Source organism: Passer montanus, unplaced genomic scaffold, assembly GCF_014805655.1.
Source record: "Passer montanus isolate IOZ18808 unplaced genomic scaffold, ASM1480565v1 scaffold10, whole genome shotgun sequence".
In the NCBI taxonomy this organism is placed as follows: Eukaryota; Metazoa; Chordata; class Aves; order Passeriformes; family Passeridae; genus Passer; species Passer montanus.
The window spans coordinates 27,923,455-27,945,497 of record NW_024356505.1 but is presented as its reverse complement, the minus strand read 5'-3'; the positions used below and the strand labels follow the sequence as shown (position 1 = coordinate 27,945,497).

General features: G+C 40.1%; 1 protein-coding gene across 1 annotated transcript in view; it reads right to left on the bottom strand.

Moving 5' to 3' along the window:
• Positions 1-265: 265 nt before the first annotated feature.
• GAD2 (glutamate decarboxylase 2) overlaps positions 266-22,043 on the bottom strand; it is a 39,271-nt gene continuing 17,493 nt past the window's right edge. The window contains exons 8-16 of the mRNA XM_039709242.1: positions 16,590-16,669; positions 14,730-14,784; positions 13,175-13,291; positions 12,016-12,080; positions 8,190-8,268; positions 6,362-6,511; positions 4,521-4,628; positions 3,496-3,585; positions 266-2,860 (exon numbers count right to left, since the gene is read on the bottom strand). Coding sequence (XP_039565176.1) covers positions 2,687-2,860; positions 3,496-3,585; positions 4,521-4,628; positions 6,362-6,511; positions 8,190-8,268; positions 12,016-12,080; positions 13,175-13,291; positions 14,730-14,784; positions 16,590-16,669 — 918 coding nt within the window. The 3' untranslated portion in view covers positions 266-2,686. The remainder of the gene's footprint in view (positions 2,861-3,495; positions 3,586-4,520; positions 4,629-6,361; positions 6,512-8,189; positions 8,269-12,015; positions 12,081-13,174; positions 13,292-14,729; positions 14,785-16,589; positions 16,670-22,043) is intronic.

Genomic DNA, 22,043 nt, shown 5'->3' with positions numbered 1-22,043 from the left:
GTGAAATAAAAAGACAAAAACAGAGCACAAAAAAAATTGAGGCTGTCTGAGGAGAAAGAAGCGACTAAATCTATCTTGGAAAGACAAGGTACAGGAATATCAGAGGGCAGATTTACCCTTGTATGCTGGTGCTGAGTATTGCCTCCAAAACAGGTCTGGAGTACCGACTCAGAAAAGGTCTGGTGGTGGAGTTGGTATTTTTATGTTACACTAGTGATCAGAATGCATCTTGTAATGAAAAAATCCAGCAGGAGACATAAAAAGGTCCAATTAAACATTCTCTTTATTGGGGCCTTGCTCTGAAATGGCACAAGTGATAAACGCTTAGAGTGCTCATCAGTGCTGCTAATGAAAAGACCCAGAGTCACGTGTTACACTTTTATTTGGATTTAGATCAACACCACAGATAAGATACTTTGGTCAAACACAAGAACAGATTGCTATGCCGCTCCTTCCTGGCTGCAATAAGTACAGTAATGTGTAAAAAAAATATGCTGGTTCTCCTGGAACACCAAATGTAAATCTTGGATTGGCACATACATCTAATAAATAAGCTGTTTGCACTTAGCACTTTAAAACGTAATTGCACATGCAAGATGTAACCAGGCTACTGATCACCTTTGTCATTGTCCCTGTCCTATTTTTACTTCATAAGTTCTTTGCTTGCCTTTTTCCTAGCAAGAAAAAAGAATATAATTTGCTGCTCTACTCAGTATTTCAGTGATTAATCTGCTGATTTTGACATGTTTAGCAGAGGTCACATTGAGGCCTTCCTGACAGAATTGGTATCTCCTCTACAGCTTGGCTTGACACACAGTGCAGGTGGCAATGGAAGTCCACTGAGGTGAGGAGAGGTGAGGGGCGTGCCCAGAAGCTGACGAGGAGAGGTTAACACCAAGCAAAGATACGGCAGAGGACAGCGTGAATGCAGTTCTTACAATATCAAGAGTCAATACTACTACCGCACAAATAATGACATATCAATAATATATTGTACAAGCTTATACAGCAACACATGTTGATTTGCAACATTGTACAGTTTAAATCTAAAGTGCACAGCCTCAATCTGAGGTGACAAAACAGTACTATCAATATAATAAAGGCAACACAATTACAGACACTATTTATTTCCTCTTACTTAATGTCCTCATATTACATTGAATCGATACTCCATTTATCTATTTTAGATGAAATTAAACCCACATTGCACTTCTTTTTTTGTCTTCAAGTATTTTAGAGACAGCAAAACCATATTGCTTTTCAAACACAAGTTGGCCATTTAGGCAAAGTTAAAACCAAAACTTTAGTAGGGTTATAAGTAGACAGGTCTAAGCTGCAGAACTCTTACCAACATTTCCATATGTTTGGGGGAGAAAAGATAAATTTAAGTTTCCATGCCAGAGACACCTCTAAAGCTAAGGAATGATGCAGCAAATAATTTCTGCAAGAGCTGTGCCCATGGTTTCTAAAGAGGTTGTGAGGCTCTGTAGGGATTGTTCTTTGGCAGATGTAGCCATATCTTGACTTCACTGTAGACAAGGATGGAGTCCAGCACTGTGAAAATCCTTTGACAAACCGGTCTGTACTGAGACCCCATCCCTGTCCCTCAGATTACAGTCAGATTTAATTTAGGCTTTGTCTTGCAGACCCTTGCATAAGAAATCTTCACCTTCTTAATGTAGCTGTGAGGTTTTCAATGTAATTTGGGACTGCTCACAGCAGAAATAGTTTTGAGATAAGAATTTACTCAGACGTGACCTTTTTTTTAAAAATAGGCTTTTAAAACACAGAACACAGAAACCATCCAAATACAACCTTATTTCAGTCTTGGTTAGCACTGTATATTGATTGTGCGTCTGCTTAGGCCACGTGGGAAACATAATTAGGAATAATAGCATCCTATTGTTGTACTGTAATTGATCTTATTAAGTGGTTGTAAGAGCTGCAGTCCTCTTGAGGTTTTTCAGTAACCAACCCTGGAGATGTACAATCCATATGACATGGAGAAAGAATGTATTACGTGGGCTTGTCTTTTAAAATAAGCAGTAATAAATATTCGAGGCACCTCCACCAAAAGAAAAAGAATCCCGGTTAATTTTCAGCTTCTGTACTTGCGGTTTTATAACCCATAAAAAATAAAAATATATAGTTTACAAAATAGGATTTTTTATATATATATATATTTCCTTTTGTAAAACTATACTTATTTAAATACATTTGAAATGTTGCTATAGGTAAATTAGAAATTCTGTTCTACTACTACGAAAAAGGCAAAATCCTTTCACTTTTAAACATACAGCATGTATATTCTGCATCTCACCACCCCCTCCCACATCCCCCAGTCTGATTTTGTCATAATTTTGGGCAACTTTGGCATCATTCAGCCTGATTGCTGTTAATTTAAAGTAATTACTGTGTTAAAATTAGGGGTAAAATTTTAAGTATTTCTGGTCTTCCTTATTTGTTTCAATGAAGCTTTTTTGTGCAGCTAATTATTAAGGAGGCATTCTAAAACTCAGGAAAGGACTTTAAAGGAGCCATGTTTCTTGATTTTAAACTGTACTCTACTCCAACGCCACAATATAGAAATAGATTTACTTTGGAACAAACTACAAATACATTCGCACAGTTTGTGACAACTTAATTGTCTACTTAGAGGTCCAGGAACAGGCTGTCACAGCAGTTATTATAAATCTTGTCCCAGGCGCTCTATTTCGTCGATCAGGAAGTCGATGTCTTGGTGAGTGGCCGCAGGGTTGGAGATGACCATCCTGAAGAAGTTCACTTTGTCTCCCAGGGGCTGGTAGCTCACCATGGTCGTGCCATACTCCATCATCCTGGCTTTTATCACTGGTGCCACCTGCAGAGCAACAGAGAGTAGGTGGTGATGACGATGGCTATTATTATTGTCATTATTATCATTATTTTCATTATGGTAATCAACCTCATTGTTATTAAAACAGAGTATACGTCCTTGTTTTTATAGAGGATGGAGAGCTACAAGCAGCTGAAATGAAATTACATCCAATATTAAAAAAAAACATTAACCTCCAGTAAGGAATAAATGTCACACTGAAAAGGCATTCAATTTATCTTGTTTCCTTGTCGTGCTCTTTAAATGTCTGGAGAAATTTCCCTCTGCTACTTCCTCAATATTGCTGACAGGGACACAGCAGCTGTTTTTTGTACTGTTCACAACACGGCTACAATTGTTTTCATAAGCCGGGGTGCTGTAGCACTGCTGAGCTTTTGCTGCCCTTGCTGTGTTTTGTGACTGCAGCTGACAGTACCTCCAGCGCGCAGACATGGAGCAAATCCGGGCTCTGGACATCGGGCACAGCCAGGGAACACCACACCTGGGGACTGGGGCAAGGTGGTGCCAGACTGGCCTGCAGTGAAAGGACCGTGGAGCTGTCATTTGCCAGATCCTCCCTTGCCCTGTGCCCTGGGAGATCACTGTGGGGATTGCCTGCCTGCAAGGGTTTCACTGCTCACCTTCATCAGGCGGCTCGTTCTCTCCTCGCTGTCCTCCACACCACGCAAGCTGGGAGGTATGTACCAGAAGCAGACGTTGGTGTGCTGAGGCTAGGCACAGAATAATAATGGTTTATGTTGTAAGAAATGCTCATAATATCTCAATTGAAATTAAGTTCATGCCTTCCCTCCCTGTCATACATCATCTTGTGACAGCAGTCAATGGTTTTCATTATTGTGGTCCACCGAGAGTCATCATCATTATTAATGCAGAAAAGATAATTTTAAGCAATTTATTCCCAGGGTGTCAGATGCAGAAACACATCATCCAGCTGGGCAAATATATTTATGCCTTTCTGAAAGGCATCTGGATTTTGCAGCTCCTGTCCCCTCCAGGGGCTGAAGGGATCTGTGGCTAAGGCAAGAGTCTATTACAGATAATTTAGAGGTGAGGACCGTGTCATTTACTTTTATTACATGACAGAATAATACAGAATCTGATTCTGTAAACAGGAGCCACAGGTGCTGCATAAGATAGTCTAAGATTTTCTTACATTTAATGAAATTTATTACTTCTCAATTTGATTCAGTTAGTTGCTGTATGCAGCAGCACAGCATCTTAGCTCATTTAACAACTTTGGGACCACTAAGCAAAACGGCATAAAGTGAGAACTAATTGACATTTTTTGTGCATTTTGTGGAGTACTGTACACCCACTCCTAACAGACCCTGCTATTAGGAAACTGCAACTTGTTTTTATAACAAAAGAGCTGGTTCTCATTGTGCCTCTGTGGGTTGTGTTACACTGAGATACTGGTGTTTGTTTCAGAAGAATTAAACAGAACAAACTGAACACTCATGCACAGCTGCCTCATCTTCCTTGTCCCTGCATTCCATGAGGAAGAGAGGAACTGGCACAAGAGGTTTTGTTACAAGGGTCCCTCCTTTCTGTCTCATGCTGTTTGATTTGTCCTGTTGGTAGCATCCCAATAGGTAATGCAGCAGACACTGTTGACCAACTGAGAAAAAGAAGTTACACTACATACCTTTCCATCAAACACCATTTCATACCCTTCTCTGTTCTTTATTTTATTGTATAGGTATTCAGCAAGTTCCAAGCACTTATCAATCTGTGCTTCAAATCCTGTGGTTCCCTTTACAGAGAGATGAAGAAAAGAAATTATGTAAATATCTGACCTATGAATTAAAAGGGCAAAAGGACCATGCAATACTTGCCAACTCATCAGCAAAAGTCACCTCTCGGAAGTCTCTGTGAGATCAAGGATCTGATTCTGTGCAATGAAGGGCACTTTGATAAGCAGAGCTCATTTGTCTCTTGCTCTTGCCACTGACACCCCCATAGCCAACTCCGCAAAATAAGCATCAGGTACTTGCTTGGTTCTCAGGAATATTTTGCTGAGAACCTGAATAGCACCTCAAAGGGTGCCTTTGGCAGATTTTGCAGAGAGGCTGAGGGTGGTTTTGGACAGCTTGGACTGGCACAGAGGGGGGTCTTCAGGAGGTGTTGAGTTCCAGACATGGGGAGTCTCCCATTATTTTCAGGATAGGGGATTTTCATCTTCCACTAATGATATGCTGGGGACTTTCCAAGAATATTTTTTTCTTTTTTTAGTTAAGCACAGAATGGGTAGATACAGTTTTAGAGCCCAGTCTAATGCCTGTGGAAATGCACACTTTGTTTAGATACTACCCTGCCTCTGTGGTGTTCTCTCTTCTTTTCTAACAGATACCATACAAACTCAGAAGCTGTGTTTTTAAGAGCTGCAGAAAAGCCTTCTTTTTGTTCCCTGGCAGAAGTAATAATACTCTCTGTGACATCATAATTGTTCCTGCAATCACCAACTGTGATGCCTCAAACAAAGGATGCAGCTTCAAGAGGGAGAAGGGGAATAAACAGCTGGAATAGATAAACTCCTTAAGAAACACACACCCTGTTTTGTAATGTTAATATTACAAGCAGAGTGTGAGAAGAGAAAAAGCAGTACAAGGCATATTGAAAAAATGGGCTTTAGGAGAAATGTCTCTGAGTAAAGGATGCATGTCTCTGCTAAATCTGTTCTGGCAGTGCAGAACTGACTTAAAAAGCCCATGTCATTATCCCTCTGTGTATAAAGATTTCAAAACAGAATAAAGGTAGCCCTGGGAGAAAGGCTTGGAGTAAAAGAGACATGTGGCTAAAATCACCTGCCACTCTGCAGACCCCAGCTAGCACTACAGCTATTGCATCCTCCTTTACAGACTCCCACACCTCCTCAGAGGTTTAATGAAGCACATGAGAATCTTTAAGGCTTTCTGGAAATGAAAACAGTGATGTCATCTCCTCAGAACCAACCTTAGGCAACCTGACACAATAGATAAAATAAATACACACAAGAACTTATTTAGCAACATAGATAATCATTAGAGCTAGTGTTCACAGATGAACACAGTGAAGACTTTTTGATAAGTTTTCCTCTACTCCTTCAAAAGATTACTTCACATCTACTGCATGCAATGAAACCAAGTATTCCAGTCTTGATTTGCCATGTATAATTTCTGAATATAATTAAAACATCTTTTTATTTCCAGAAATCCTCGTAACAACATTCCTAGGTATATGATTTATGCTGTTAGACTCCTACAGTTACACAAGGCAAATGCTATGCAAAGCCATACAGTTCAAGTTTCAAAATCATGTGTGCTGCTTTGAAGCTCCATCCTTAAAAGTATAAAACCCCCAGAAAATAATAATGTTCTTTCTTTCATGTTACATATGTGAAATTCAGGTCAGGTATTTTCTAAAATTGTGATTACAGGAAAAAAACCCCTCAAGTGTATCTGGTGTGCATTATTTTAATACAAACAAATGTGTAGCAGGCAGTCCTACCTTTGCCCTCCACATCAGCCATAGCTTGAAGACATCAACGTGCCGTCCACACTGCAAAGCCTTGTCCCCCGTGTCGTAGGACAGGTCGTAGTGCTTGTCTTGTTGAAAGAGGTAGGAAGCATGCATCTGATTGCAACTCTGCATCAATCCCTATGGACACAAGCACACAGGCACAGGCATGTCAGCACAGATCTGACTGCTGCTTTGAGGGTTGCTTTGGGTGAAAAATTACAAACACCCAAATTCAGATGAATATATGTCCAAGCGCAAAAGGAAGATCAAAAAACCCCACAAAACCAGACTCAGCTGATCAATGGATTAATCCCTATCAGTGCCCAAGATGCCTTGGTACCTGATCCAGTCAATGTGTAATCCACTCCCAGATCCACATAATTTTTAAAAAGCTGGACATTGTGCTTCCTAGTATTCTTATGCTTAATTTTATTTTTGAATCTTGCCTTTTATTCTTTGTTCTGGTTTCTTTTCCTCCTTTCCTTTGAAGGCTTCTTTTCTGAGTCAGACCAAGACAATTGGTGACTAATCTAAAGAATATCACAGCACTTTTCAATTGCTTTGGTCTCTAAAATTCTTTCTTTGTAGGAACAGTTCTTTTCTGCAAAGCCCTCAGCTGTAGATTGAATGCTTAAGCAAAGGTATAGAAAGCTTTGAAAAGACAGAAGAGCATATAGCCTTTAAAAACCCAGCTAGACCTATTTCTGGGCTGCAACATACCATTCTAAGAGGTAACTTTGTGGGAGGGACAGAAGCCAACAAGGTGAGGAAACCTGGCTCATGAAAGCATGAGGTTTCCTTTTTAGCTTTTTAAATAAAATGCAGAGTTCTGGCCACGTTCTGGCTCTAGTTAAGATCTCAACCAAGTTTATGGTATACCTTAGGGCTGTTGCCTAAAATGGCAATTTCCAGTCCAAGAAGAATCATAACATGGCTGTTTATCATCAAGTCTGATCTTTACGTGTAACTCAAAACTGAGATAGCAAAATGAGAGGGGGAAAAAGAATTGACTTTCTCCTAATCTGAACCATCTGTTCTCACTAGAAGTCAGGGATGGTACTGACTTCAGCTGGGCAGGCTTTGTCTTGGGGAACTGACCCAGAGGGCAAATAAAAGCCAGCTTCTCTCTTCCTAAGTGCAATCACTTTGTATACAATCTGTTGTACAGCTGTTAGCAAAACAGCAACCAGCTTTTTGATAGCTGGTCTATTAAGTGGTGGCTGTACAGCAGCTGTCCCAGTCAGTGATGGTTATATGAAAATTACAGGCTTGAAGGGTAATTCAAATTCTAGCACTAAATGAAACATTTACTTTTTATTCCAAGTGCACTTAGTGTTCCATTTTTACTTCCATGTGCCTCGAAGTGGATATATAGATCAAAGCTGGGTAGGAATACTATAAAAGTCTAGAAAGTGTAATGATGCCTCGATTCTGGACCAAATGTTGTGCTGCATGTAAACCATAACTTTCACCCCAAGAGGACCAGAGTTCACCTGCAGTTACATCTTCTGCTACACAGCAACCAGTGGGGTTACACTGTCATGCAGCCACAACTTAACCATGGACATTTAGAATGGAACATCACAAAACTCTGTACAGATATTGCCATTGATTGCCTCATTTTTGCTAGACATCTGCTTTAATTCCTTCTGCAGTCATGGCTGAAGCATATAAACAGAGATCTTTTCTCAGTTGCTGTTATAATCCTCATCACATTAGCAAGTATTAGCTATGGCACAGTTATGAAGAAAATATCCAGGATTTTCAGAAGTAAAATGCCAGAAAGAAGCAGAGAAGCACGAATATTGTGACTTACCTCTTCTCTTACTAGCAGGGCTGAACACTGCAGCGGGACGCCCATCATCTTGTGAGGGTTCCAGGTTACTGAGTTAGCCCTGGGATAGAAAACCACACGAAACTCAGACATTGTACTATGTGATGAAACCCCAGAGGCATTAGAAATAATTAGAATGATACTGAACATGTAGCAATACTTTTTTCCTTTTTCTGAGCAACCAAAGCTGAAAATAATCATGGCTGATATTAGGAAAGCAATGCCTTCACAGGGGACCTAATACACTCCAGTTGGCTTTTGGATGACAATCCTGGCAAATTACCACAGGATAATTGCTCTATCCACTAAATTTAATCAGCATTAAACTTTCTGGGGAGTCATCTATACTTTACAAACATAGGGCAAACTTCCTAAAAACACGCACTTGACTGATGAACTTTCTAAAATTGCACAGTCAATTAAAGAGGCAGATAAGAAGCTGGCAATCCAGCAGATCTCCCTCCCTCTGAGTCCAGTTTCATCAAGATTTTAGTAACTAGCTCACACAAGCATTTAAAAAAATTCCTTGAAATACTTCTGGGTATCACTAAGTCTCTGAGTAACCTGGAAAAGCTGGCCCAAAGTAATTTCTCTTGTTGCTCTGATGACGGTAAAATTTCATAGCTCCCTAATTTTTGCTTAGCTACAGCAATTCACACAACTACAGTGATAAGCATGGAACTGACCCATCTTGCCAGAAAAGAGTCTGATTCTGCCTCCCTTCAGGACACGTGTTGGAAAAACTTCTGTCAGCCTAGGTTTTGGGAACAAATGGAGGCCTGACACGATACAGTCTAGAGAAGAGGCATTTGGGACTGTGGTGAGGGTGGAATGGAAGATTGTCCAGTTGTTTATTATTTTAATTTTGTGTTATGCTCGACTGGCTATTTTATAATTATTATTGTTACATATGATGAGTTAGCTGATAAATGTATATATTTGCAACCTATTTGGCAAGCTGTCAAGGACACATAGTGCATTGACATTATCTAGTGCAGTGATTTGTATTTTGATGGTATAAATTGTTATAAATCAGTCAGCTGAGGCATAGGAATACTTAAAGGACCCAGGAGACACTTGCAGGTAACATTGATGTGAACAGAGGTGAGCAGGTTAGAACTAGCAGTGTTTTCCTTTGTAGGACCTGGAGACAGTGCTAGAGGTTTATGCACCTCCTGCCAAATTGCTTCCACTCCTTCAAAGCAAGTGACTTCAAAATTCACATGGACATCAGGCAGTACTTCTGTGCTTTCTTCTTTGCTATTTAAATGGGACTGTGCAAGTGCCTGATGCAAAATCTGTAGGGAACAGTCTTCCACAAGCAACATCTGGCCACTTGGCTTGGCTTTTTGAGTATTTGGCAGCTTTTAATCAGCTCAGTCAGTCATCTGATTACAACACCAAAGCTAATGGTTCTGAACATTCACTCAGGTCCATGAATTTCCCTTGATACGATACTTTTAAATTTTATTTGTGCCTATGCAAAATCAGATGGAAATTCTTTAAGAGACTTCTAAGTAACAATAGTGGTATGCATTTTCTCAAGAAAAAGGGTTACTTACTGACAACAGCCAGATGGGAATTATCTGTCTAAAACATTTAATTTACCCTACAGTCACTTATTTACCTAATTACATACCAATTGCATGCAGAAAAAGAATTAATTATGTAAAATAAAAATCCACCATTTTTCATTTGTTATCAGTTATTTTGGGCTTCTGTCATCAGTATGCATTTGAAGAAATTGCTGACCAAGACAAAAAGTAAAAAAATCTACAGGAATCCACAGATGTTTTCCAAAAGCATCTCATGTTTGCCCAAATAACTGAGCACCAAGAACCTATGGGATTTTTTGGCTATGGGTCAAAGATAGGAAGAAAAGGTTTTCCTTTACAGATTTCAAATGGATGACAGGAGAGATTAATGACTGGCAGAATTTGGTCCTGAGCCATCATGAAATACAGACTGATGCAGTCACTGACCAGCCACAGCCCCAGGAAGGATGCCCAGACCCTCTAAGGAGCACTCACTCACTGCACACAATGCAGCTGAGACCCCTGCCTGAGCCTCTGCACAGGGACACCAGGCTGGAACTCCTGATGCTGGCCAGACCTGTCTGCTCCACACACTGGGGCTTGTTGTTCCTTCAGGGCTCCTCCCAGCACCTTGACATCTGCCCTGGGGAGACTGGAGGGCATGGTAAGGACAGTCCTGCAACTCGTCCTCCTGTGGCAGGAGAATTTCTGCTGGGCTGACTGTTACCAGAAGGATGTGAGTACTCAGGGCACAGTGTGCTGCAGTAAATGTTCCCTCTCCCATCAAATATGAGTAACAGCTTCAGTTCTCTTCTACTCAGACCCGTGATGACTCCATTATCTACCATGAAAGGTGCTTAAAATGTCTGCTCTAAAGGTTCCCACACTTATGATTTGGACAAGCTGAAATGAACCACTGTTTCCAGCAAGGAGAGGAACAGCATTCAAAATACCAAATTTCCTTAATTCACTGCCAAGCATATTGAGATGGTACCTATCAAAGCACTTAATAAAATCCAGTGGAGTTCTGTATCTAAAGCTATTATGTGGAAAATGCTCCAAAGTAGATTAAACCTGAACTTCTTATTCCAGCACAATTTGGACAGCAATTTGAGAGGCAAACCCTTTGTTTCATACTCTGCCCTCAAAGACAATGAGGTAGATTTTTGCTTGCTCGATATTTGTCCTTTTAATGCATGATATATAAATCTGGAGTACTGTAGGCAGTCTTAACTAAATGAAATCATAGAATCAGTGAGTGCTTTCCAAATTTTACATGAGAGATGTATAAGAAAAGAACTGAATCATCAAGGTATCCTCCTAATCTCCAGGATCAGGATGAGGAAGTTGTTTGTGATTTTAATTGGCAAGGGACAGCAATTTGATTTAGTGATAAAGAAGGAAGGGAGTAATGCATTACTCTCAAATATCATGAGTTTCAGTAAATACAGAAATGCAAGTGACTCCATCCAGCCCAGTATACTGCCTCTAGAAAGTGGACTAAATAGGTGACTGGGAAGAATAAAAAACAGGGCTAGCACCTTTGAAATTTCTCTAAATACTCTCTGAGCTTCCACTCATTCGTGACTCACCGAAATCCTGAATGGTTTTTGTCTTTCCTTGAATGTAGATAAATCTCAACATCCTGTAGAAAGGATTTCCACAGCTTAACTAAATGTTTCTGACTAACCAGCTGTTTTTAAGTTTAAGCACAGTCCTTCCATCCTGGACTAGCATCACTTATGTTCATCTGCATTATCTGCAATGTTTATGAGATCCTGACTACAACTGTGTATATATTCAGGCACAGATTTACTGAAGACATCGATAACACAGTCTGGAGAGGGCTATTCTCTCCAGAAGAGACAGAACAGGACATCTGTCCTAACTGCAGGTGTACCCACATTTTATTCTTGAAGTTTTATACAAGTTTTGTACAAGACTTACAAGATTCACTTCTTAGAGAAATGAAATTGCTAATTCGTGTTGGATGCTGAATCAGAGAAAGCTGCAGAAACTATTCTGGACCAGTGAGTGTATGGTGGGAGAAGAGAGAAACAAGCATGAAATGTCTGCTGTTTATACTTCAAAACAAATGGTCACACAGACACTCTGCAATGCTGCTTCAACTGGAAGGACAGTTTATATGATTTCTCTCAACTGTATCTCAGAGCTAACACTGAGCCTTGATTTTTACAGACACTGCTACGGTAATCACAAGTATGTTAAAATGCATTTAATAAATGTCTTTTATTGATTCTAATAAACCATACCTTTCGACGCCGTTTAACTTCCATTTGTGTTTCCTTGACATCAGGAGCCCACCACCCCATGCTCCCTGGAAGGCAAGACAAATCATCTTAATGAGAGCTCTGCCTTCCTCCGTGATGACATCTGTGCCTTCCCATCAGTTTGGGACCCTTTTTATCTCACTGATGTGGCACATTCCAAAATGACCAGGCAGATGGGGCCTGAGGCATGAGCTGTGACAACAATTTTTTTGCAGTAGCTTGGAAGCAGCAGTTAATAGCCCTAATCCAGGCTCCAACCCTCATCATCTGCAAACCCTCACTCGCCCCCTCCTCTGACACTGGCACAGGGGCTGCCCCGTGCTGTAATTAACAACCTGCAGATCTGCTCCTTGGTCAGCTGCCTTTTCTCTTATAGTCACTAACTTATAATAACAAACCAGGCTGGGATCTCAGCTGCTATGGGGGATTTTCATCATGTTTTGGACCCACTACTGCTTGCTCTCTACTCATTTACTTTCGTCACAGAGATCTGGGACAAGCAGGCATTTCACATGACTGAGAAGTATTTAAGGTAAATACAAATTCTTCCTTTGAATGGACTGATTTTGGCTGACACAGTAATTCAAAATCAAGACTCCCAAACATACGGGAAGTCAATTACCAAGCCTTTTTGGAGAAAGGATTTGCAAAAATGACATAGAAGATATTCTAGGGCTGAAAGATGATCCTTCAGAAAGATTTCTTGGCAAGAGCCTGAATAAAGCTAAGAAGCCAATCTGATAAATTTCCCTAGCACTTGCATTAACCTGATCAGCAATTTGCAGTACTTTATTCCAGACAAATGTATCCTCTTCCTTATGTATTTATTTTGCAGCTGCTGCAGAAGCTGAGCCAGTGCTCAGTATAATTCTTACGTATTTCTTCACTAATGGCATTTAAAGATAAAGCTGAAAGCCAAAAGCACTCAAACTAGGTCAACTTAAGTGTCCCAGTTGCTACAAGTACAACTACAGTCAGAGCTCCTAAAATACCCCCCCTGACCTGAGCCTTTCAGAGGAGTGGGAAGTTAGTGCTTGAATGTTAGACTTAATTACAGGAACAAAATACAATGGCTTTTGTACAAGGTAAAATTAATAAATTAGTGTTAATACACCAGCCCTCCACGTATGATGGTACTTACATCCACGTGCATCCAGATTTTGTACTTCTTGCAGATGTCTGCAATAGCTATGAGAGGATCAAATGCCCCATACACTGTTGTCCCAGCTGTGGCACTCACCAGAAAAGGAACAAATCCCTGCAAGAAAGCAGAGGGATGTTATGCAGGGTCAGATGCTGCAGCCCCCTCATCCTGTGGCAGCCCCAACTCCCCTTGTGCTGCCCCACAGTGACCCCCACAAGTGTCTGCCAGAGGCCAGCCCTGCTCTGTTACACTGATTTTCTCCACGTTTAGACGCCAGCGATATTATAGTTTCTACCTTAAGGTGGCAGCAAACTTCCAAACCAGTATCCTCCATTTATTAGGATGCATGAGACAGGTAAGGGCTCACCAGAACAATTCTGCTTCACACCACCTGCCTGAAACAAGAAAGTCTGCACTGCAGGATGTCACATAAACAAACCTCAACCAGGCACCACGGTGAGAGCGGCGTTTCTGGGGGCTGTGCCCTGGGCTGCACTGCAATTATCCCAGTGAACGTCTGGCCATGCCGTGCCCCAGTTTTGTCAGTGGGAACATCGTGTCTGAGGCAGTCTCCAGTGTGCAGGCAGGTGTGGGGCTCCAGCCCCATGCCCAACACAGAGCAGGGATGCAGCTCTTCTAAGGTAAAGCAGCAGCCTCCAGAGGCCAGGGACTATCTCCCAAACTCCCTCTGCTAAATGCTGTGCCTCACAGCAGAGCACTCACCAGCCATCACTTCTGCACTATGGGGTCTGCTAAAATTTATAGAAATCTTTAATTTTAATTTCATTTTTACTTATGTTGATTTTATAAGGAGTACTTAGAGGTCAAGAGTGACTTTTTTTTTTTTTTTTTTTTTTTTTGGCAGAACTGGGGCTCAAACTATCAAAAAAGTCCAAACTTCCTTCTGCAACAGTCAGTAGGTTTGAGCGGCACTCTATCACCATTTTGCCTTATTTTTATTTATCTACTGTATTGCTTTTATTGGAAAAAAATGTGCTTTTGATGAAGATTTTTGTTATTAATCAGGTTTGCCTCCTGCGTGTCTAGTGAATATAAATGCTGAAAGCACAGGGCTGAGTTCATTGCATACTTTAATCGGATGTTTTAATTCTAGCTTCTCTCAGTGAACAAATACAAAAGTGTGTGCATTTTTAGAGATATGTGGATTTTAGTTTACCTTACATTGATTTGGTGAGTCTATGAAAAGTATTTTCAATTCATTAGAATAAAACAAATTCCCCAAAATGACGACTCAGGTTATGACAATATTCAGCTGAGAAGCTGCATCATAGGCTGATAATACAGAAGAGAAGGATGTTATGCAAAACATCATATAAAAAAGAAAGCCAAATAGCTCATGGATATTATAAAGTAGTTCTAAACCTATTTTCTTAGCAACTCTTGCCTCATTAATTGTCAGGCTACATTTCTAAGAAATAAATCAAAGCTTAATGGGCAGGCCTGTGTTGTTTTACCAAGGAAAGGAAACAACTGGCTTTACCATTCTTTGGGGGTTTTTCATCTTTGGAAGCAGAAAAGCTGGTAAACTTACTTTTTGTTTGGCTTCAACAATTCTTCTTTCAAGGTCTGATGGGATCATTTTCCCTCTGGAGCAAGAGAGAGCTATATCAGTAACTTGATCTTGAAATCAACTTTTGCTGCTACTTCTTCACTTAATAGGAAACCCAAAGAAGGAGCAAAGTAACTTTTTTTGGCCAAGATTTATGCTGCAGAAAGACTCTGTCCATCAGTCTGAGTTTTTACCCTATTTATTTAGTCAATATATTTGCATCAGTATAGTGATGGTAACTGAGAGAAAGAATATTGTGGCCACCCCATTAGAGGCTGATGCTGCTCCTTGGAGCCTCTTGGTCCTGTCTGAAGTTACAGTCCTGGGAATAAGCTTCAGTCTCCCAGGGGGAAGCTCAGCCCAGTGTCCCAAGAAGTTCACTGGGTGCCAAATCCCATGGTCCTCTCTCAGCAGGCACAGAAAATGCCAGAAGAGCTGCACAGCCTTGAGCAGCACAACTCAGTGGTGCTGTCAGCAGCTGTCTCTGTGCTCCCTTCCCAGGCATGAGCACCTCTCAGGGTGCCTTTCCCACGCTTTGGTGAATTACATGTTTGCATTTCCTGGAAGCAGGGTGTGAGAAGCTGCCAGTCTAGACTTGCTAAATGCACTGCCAGGCTCCTTGCACTGATGTATTTGCAACACCTCCAGTATGAACCATCTACTTCAGATTTAGTCGGGTAAGGTTTTAAGGCTAATTTAGGAAATCCTGTAAATTAACTAGGTGCAAGATAAAACGGTGATGATACTGAATATTAAGGCTATGGTTTTCTTTGCTTTGGACACAAGCAAATAACACAATAAAAGAAGAGGCACTGTGAATACCAGCAATACAAACATGATAGATTCTCATGTTACAGAAATAAAGTCTTCACCGGCTTTAAATGTTGTACATTGAGAATGCTATAAATTTTTAAAGATTTCTAAAACACTTTTTAAGGATTTTTCAGATTTTTTCTTTCACTAGGCCCTTATTTCCCACTGCTATAAAAAAAAGAACCTTAAAATGAAGTGGAAACTAATAAACATATTAGTTTCAGTTTTCTTTTGCATATAAACCCTTGAACTGTTTTAATGACATTTGGATGCATGTCCTTTTTAAAAATTATTAATTTATTGTAATTAAATACTATTGATTTTTAAGTTTCCATCCTCACAGAGCTTACAGTAAGATGGTATTTATTTAAGTAGAAATGGGTTTATACTTCTGAGTTGTTTTTTTTTTTGTGAAATCTCCCCTGCATATCCAAAACAGTAAAATATAAGAACGACTAAAAATATAAAGCTCTAAAAATTAACCCAAATTTTTCTTGCAGAAGTGCAAGGAAGGTCTAAAGAGTGTTCAGCTCCTCTTAAGCTCCTCCCAGACACATGTACATGATCAGAGAAAAGCAGCAGTAGTCTAATGCTCCAAAAATGTTCCTGGGATCATTAGAGGAATGAAGAAAATAAAACCATGTTAAAGGAGGGCAATGAGTTCCTCTTCAAAATATAATTTAGATGTTGATCGTTAATAGTTTCTGATTTAGTGAGACTGTGGTAGAAACATACACAGAACTGGGCAGATGCTTTCACCGCCCAAAATTTTTACCAAAGCAAGCGATTATCCAGCCCCATGTCACATCAACTAGATGCAGGATTTCATGAACTCCAAAAATGGGCCCATAAAGAAGCTACTAACAGAGCCAGTTCCTCTAGTGGGATAAATTAGTGTAAAGCTGATGAAGATGACAGTGCCATGACAAATAGCACTGCTGTCCACATCCTACATACTCTCTGAGATGAGCACCTGATGATCCTCTGTTATGCACCACAATAAAAGGAGAATTTGACATCTTTACTTACCTTTCATCACATCTAATCAAAATCACACTATCTGTACCAATACCCAAGGCTGCAGCTCCTTTCTTCACAGAAAAGTGACTCTGAAAAAATAAATTTATTATTATTTATTTCTTTTATTATTTCATTTAATATATTGCTCTTGCAAATCCTTCAGCAAGAAGTCCCATGAGACAGTAATTACATTCAGAGTCCTTTTGGAAACTGATCACTGTAATTTGAGGCCTCAAAGCAGGTCACTACCATCAACTGGAGGAACAACAAAATCACTCTAATCTGGAATATTACAGACACAACTGTGGTCCATGCTGGACCTTGGTGCATACCTGCAGCTTCTATTGCGTGTACAGATTCAGCTGTGACCTTGATTTACTGAAAGAAAATAGTCTTCCCTAGAGAATTCATTTAGTGTGTGATGCCCAGAGTCGTGTACTATAGTGTATCTTCTGCCCAGAGAAAAATAGAGAAACGAATACAGGAATCCTAATTGTGATGTCATGCCAGTAAAAGCCAGTAATAATTCCTACTAATAAACAGTGCTACTGAAGTTTAAAATCAGAATAGGGCTATTATTATTATTATAGTAAGACTATTAGTTAATCTCTATGTACAAAATAAAACGTGTAAGTTATATACTGGAGTGCATGTCAGCCTAATTTTCTCTTGCTTATAGGTCTTAACTCCCAAGCCAGTGTTGGTGATTCAATCCTGAATTGAATCCCAGTGACTATGATAATGCAACAGTTTTATATCAAATTATAGCCCCAAGAATCTGATTTTGTATTAACTCAAGCCCAGCTGTTAACAATATTGTCTAAAGTAATTTTAACTACAGTTTATTAAACATTGAAAAAATGGAAATTCTTTAGATACTACAGTATCATTAGCTTAGGATGTAACACTATAAAAAAATCCAGAAGACAAAAACCTAACAAGGCTTTTTAAGTGTTCAGAGTGTTAACGAAGGAAGGAAGACCTAGTTTGCAGCTCACGAAGGAAAGAAGTAATCACTATGGCTTTGTCAAGGGAGTATTTGCAAGCAGCAGAGAGCAGTAGGGGAGAGACTGGCACAATGTTACACATGTGGACTTCACCTAAAGGCCATGAGGGCACAGATTCACTGCATGCTAAAGGATTCTATGCATAATGAACACTTTGAAAATTACAGTAATTCTAAACCAACTTCATGAAGGAGGAAGAAGAGTAGAAGAACTGCAACATGTACATCCAACTTCAGAAATAAAAAACCTCTGTGTTAAAAAAATTGCTCAGGGAGTAGTTTTCATAGAGGCTTGACTGCTATGGTTAAGATTGCTATGGTTAAGAATTTCCAGTACAAACTCCTTTTTTTATATCCCTGTATTCTCACCGTTTTGGCTGAAATTCTTAATGTTTTCATTATGTCTGCTGACTTTTTCAATATCCAGAAGTAAGGAAGTTACTGAACTTTAAAGAAGTTCAGATTGCTCTTAAGACATGTTTCACTGATGATATATGGACAATTTGAAAATGCTTTCTCAGGTAAATATTTTTAATACTAGATTTATTTTTTAAATGCACTGGGTTGGTACAGCTTTTCCCTGTGGGACATGGCTGCAGTGCATGAACAATGTGTATTGAGCAGCCACTGAACACATTGCCTAGATGTAAAATCAGTTTTTGAAGTACTAGCACAGCAAACCACCCCAGTCCCTGAACTAAGCACACTCTGAAAAGTCAACATACACACACTGGACTGACTCTCACATGAACTGATGATAAATGAAAGGCATACTCATCACTTAGATGAGCCACAGGGGATTTGTGCCTGTCCCTTGCAGGTAGCCTAAGCAAGCTGACATCATCAAGCAGGCTTCCTCTACACTCAGGGGCAAACAGGCACCTCCAGGCAAAGATTCATCCCGAGTAAGGGTGGCTGGTTTGGAGGGGGTGCTGAATGACATCAGGTGAAGAAGTTTCTCCCCCTTCTCTCTGAACAAAGTCCTGTGATATCTGCTGTGAGAATGGGGAATGTACAGCATCTGCAGCCACCAGCACTCCAGACACTGCAGATGTTTAACACCCAGACATCATCCAGCCTATTGAAGCCGCTGCTCACTGGTATGTCCATCTTGGAATTTGCTCTGTTGTTTCTCTAGCTGGGAGTCACAAGGTGCTAGGAAGTATTTATACGCTGAACATCACAGCTCAGCTCTCACACTGACATTTTATATGGCATGTTATTTCCTTCACAAAACTGAATTTTGGAACAAATGCATTTCTATGAGTTTCATCAGCTTCAGTAAATTCAGTGGACTTTTTCCCAGCACAAATTAACTATAGATGACGGCTTGGATTGTGACCAATTCAAAAACCTCTAAACATCAAAGATACAAAAGTCTGTTCCCAGCCCTGTGGGGCTCCCTGAGCCCTATGGGGCAGCAGTGCAACTTTGTGAGAGCTGGGAGAAGAGCCCATGAAATGGTTATTGGCAGGAGGAGGCTTATAAAAAATTCCAGGTTTAGGAAAGTATCTTGGAACTTTGCAAAAATTGAAAACAGAGCAAAAATATTGCCAGTAAGGACAGTTCACAGATATTCTATATGAAGATAGACCTGAATTAATATACTTAAAAAAAAAAAAAATCTGTTTTTTATTCATGCATTACACAAACTGATGTGCACATACTGGGTGGTGTAAATATATAAATGCAGGTAGAAATTTAGGAGTGAAGAGGCACAGATATATTTCACTGGGGTTTAAGTCAATGACATTACATTCATTAATTTTGCTCCTTACTTCACCCTAGTTAAAAAAGATTTACTGTTGCAATTTGTTTTTCTACTAAAAAACCAGAACTATTCAAAGTGCCTTAAAAAGAAAAGACAGATTTAAATGGTCTACTATGAGGAAGGAAATTAAGCCCATGTGCTCAAAGGCATCTATTGGAATATGGCCAAGCACAGCTGCCTCGCTAAGAAGTCTCATGGCATTGCTAAAAGAGCACTGGGGGAAAAAAATGAATGTAGTGCTGATAGCTCAGTTGCCTGAAGGCTTTTTAAAGACTGAAGGGAATTCAGTGGTCAGAAACCAAAACTGGTTTACAAATAAATTGGGAGGAAATACAGAAGTCTGTGCACAGAAGGGCAAATGCAATTGCAATTACAATTACAAACTCTGAATAAGAAATAGCTCAATCTATGTATACAGTCACAGATATATGACTGCTGTTATGTTTTCGTGTTTTAGGGCAAGACCACAGGAATTACTTCAAGTGCTTGAGAGGCTCTGAAAGACCAAGGATGAAAGCAAAATGGCAAAAATATAGTTGCAGAACCAAAGAAAACTTCCACAATGGTAAGTATTAAACTTTGGTTTATTATTCCTGTGATGGTGCTGAAAGTTTGGTCGTCTGTGTAATATAACGGTAAACACAGAAAACTATAAAGGTCAAAGAGATGAAAAGGTTTGCAGAAATAAACCTGATCAGACAGAACTATTCACAGATGATTTAACTGGGCTAACAAGGAAGGACATTAAATGTGACCCCTTTGCAAATACCAGGGCTACAGACTCTTCAGACACACCAAGAAGGGAGCCTGAACACCACCTTTCAAAACACAGCTGTGTAAGGGTTACATGGATCTGAAGCCTTATGGTGGGAGAACCAGGGAGCAAAGGGAGGACAGGTGCAGGCTGCCTGATGCCTGAAGGAAAAACCAGGCTTGGGGGCGCTGGAAGTCGGGAGTTTCACCACTGTCCTGGGCTTGCAGACAGAGGAGGACACACAGGTGGGAACGGGCTGTCACTTCGGCCTCCTGGCTTCCTCCTTCCCTCTCTTCACACTCTGCAAAGGGTGCAGGGAAGACTGCAAATACATCCCCAGTAGAGAGGAACCTCATTTGTATAATTAAAGCAATGTGGTGAAGGAGAAGGAATGGATATCAGTGACTAAGAGCGTACTGACAGTCAGAAAAAAAAAATCGGTGATTCTGAGCCAGGGGAATTTTCCCTTTATCTAAAATTTCAAATGCTGTTAGGTATAGGTTTGCTCCCCAGATAGCCATTTTTACATGGTTAGCTTTGTAAGGTAGAGACAGTGTAAATGTATTACATGTGCAATAATGAATAGGCCCCCTGAAAAATGGAAGAATAATTAAAAATGCTATGATGCTGAAAAGTACAGCATTGTTATCTAAAGTGCTTCAATATACAGATGCTTCTATTTTTATAGCTTGCTAAATTACTTGCTCATCATCTGGCATGGTTGAAGCTGTCATGAACAACCATCCTAATGCCATGAGCCCCACAGGGCATGGCTGTTTTTTCAGATTGCTGCTTCTCCTTGCTTACATAAATCCAGAGTGGCATGAGCTTTGTGGAAGTGGCTTATCAGTAACCAGTTCCCAAATGCTGAGCAAGCTAAGACAGACATCCAGCAGCTGAAACCCCCCTGAAGGTCTGTCACAGGCAGCCTAGTGCCCAGGAGATCTGGACCCCCAGCCTCACCTTATCACCTACCCACCAGCAAAGAAGAACACACTTTCCTATTCACTTCTCTTGGGATTTAAGCATTGTGCAATCCCTGGATGTGTAGGCTGAGTTATTTCTCTCTTAATAATCTGAAAATGTGTTGCTAGTTTAGGCTTGCTGTTTGGGCTGCCACAAAGGTGGGGAAGAAAAGGTACCTCCAGAAGGCACTGATCTCTTAAGGCTTTGGCACCTGCTTTAAGACTTCTGTAGATCTTGCTCTTTTTTACTGGCCATAGAAAGTGTATGGACTAACTCGGATTAAATGTTTACACTTCAGGCAATTAACATTAAGCAACACAAATCCTATCTTTATCATCTGATTTCAAGCTACAGCTTCTCCTTCAATTACCTACAAAAAGAGCATAGTGTGTCCCACTCAAATTTTAAATACACAGCAATGTGAGATATATTTTCTATGGCTTCATTTACCTACTGCTATTCAATTTTTAAAGCTACTTGCTAGTACCAGGTGAGAAATGAGGATATTAATGTTCCTAAACATACTAATATGCACATCTTTAGCATTTTTCAAACACACAACTTCATGCTGCTTTTCTAATCGGAAGGACTCATTTGTTTTGTTTTTTTTTTAGTGCAGATAGTTTTGCAGCATTGTGTGTGATTAGAAATGTTGCCCTGAGTTCAGGAGGATACTGTGGCACTGTAAAAGCCATGAGGGATTTTGGTCAATACCAGATGAAGGATTAGACCCAAATGATGATTTTCTCCTTTAGGACTGACTGCACTAGAGCACTACTTTTCCAGAAAACGCTTTTGATTTGATTTGAATGGTGCTACCTGAGTTAAGTTGTTCCTCAAATAAGACCAAATTTTCAGTTTTCCCTGGCTTCAAATACCATAAAAAATAATTTTCTAGTTATTATGCAGTAAGTAATGCAAAGAAAAAAATGTGTGAGTCCACCAGTTTGATTTTAAGTTTCCTTA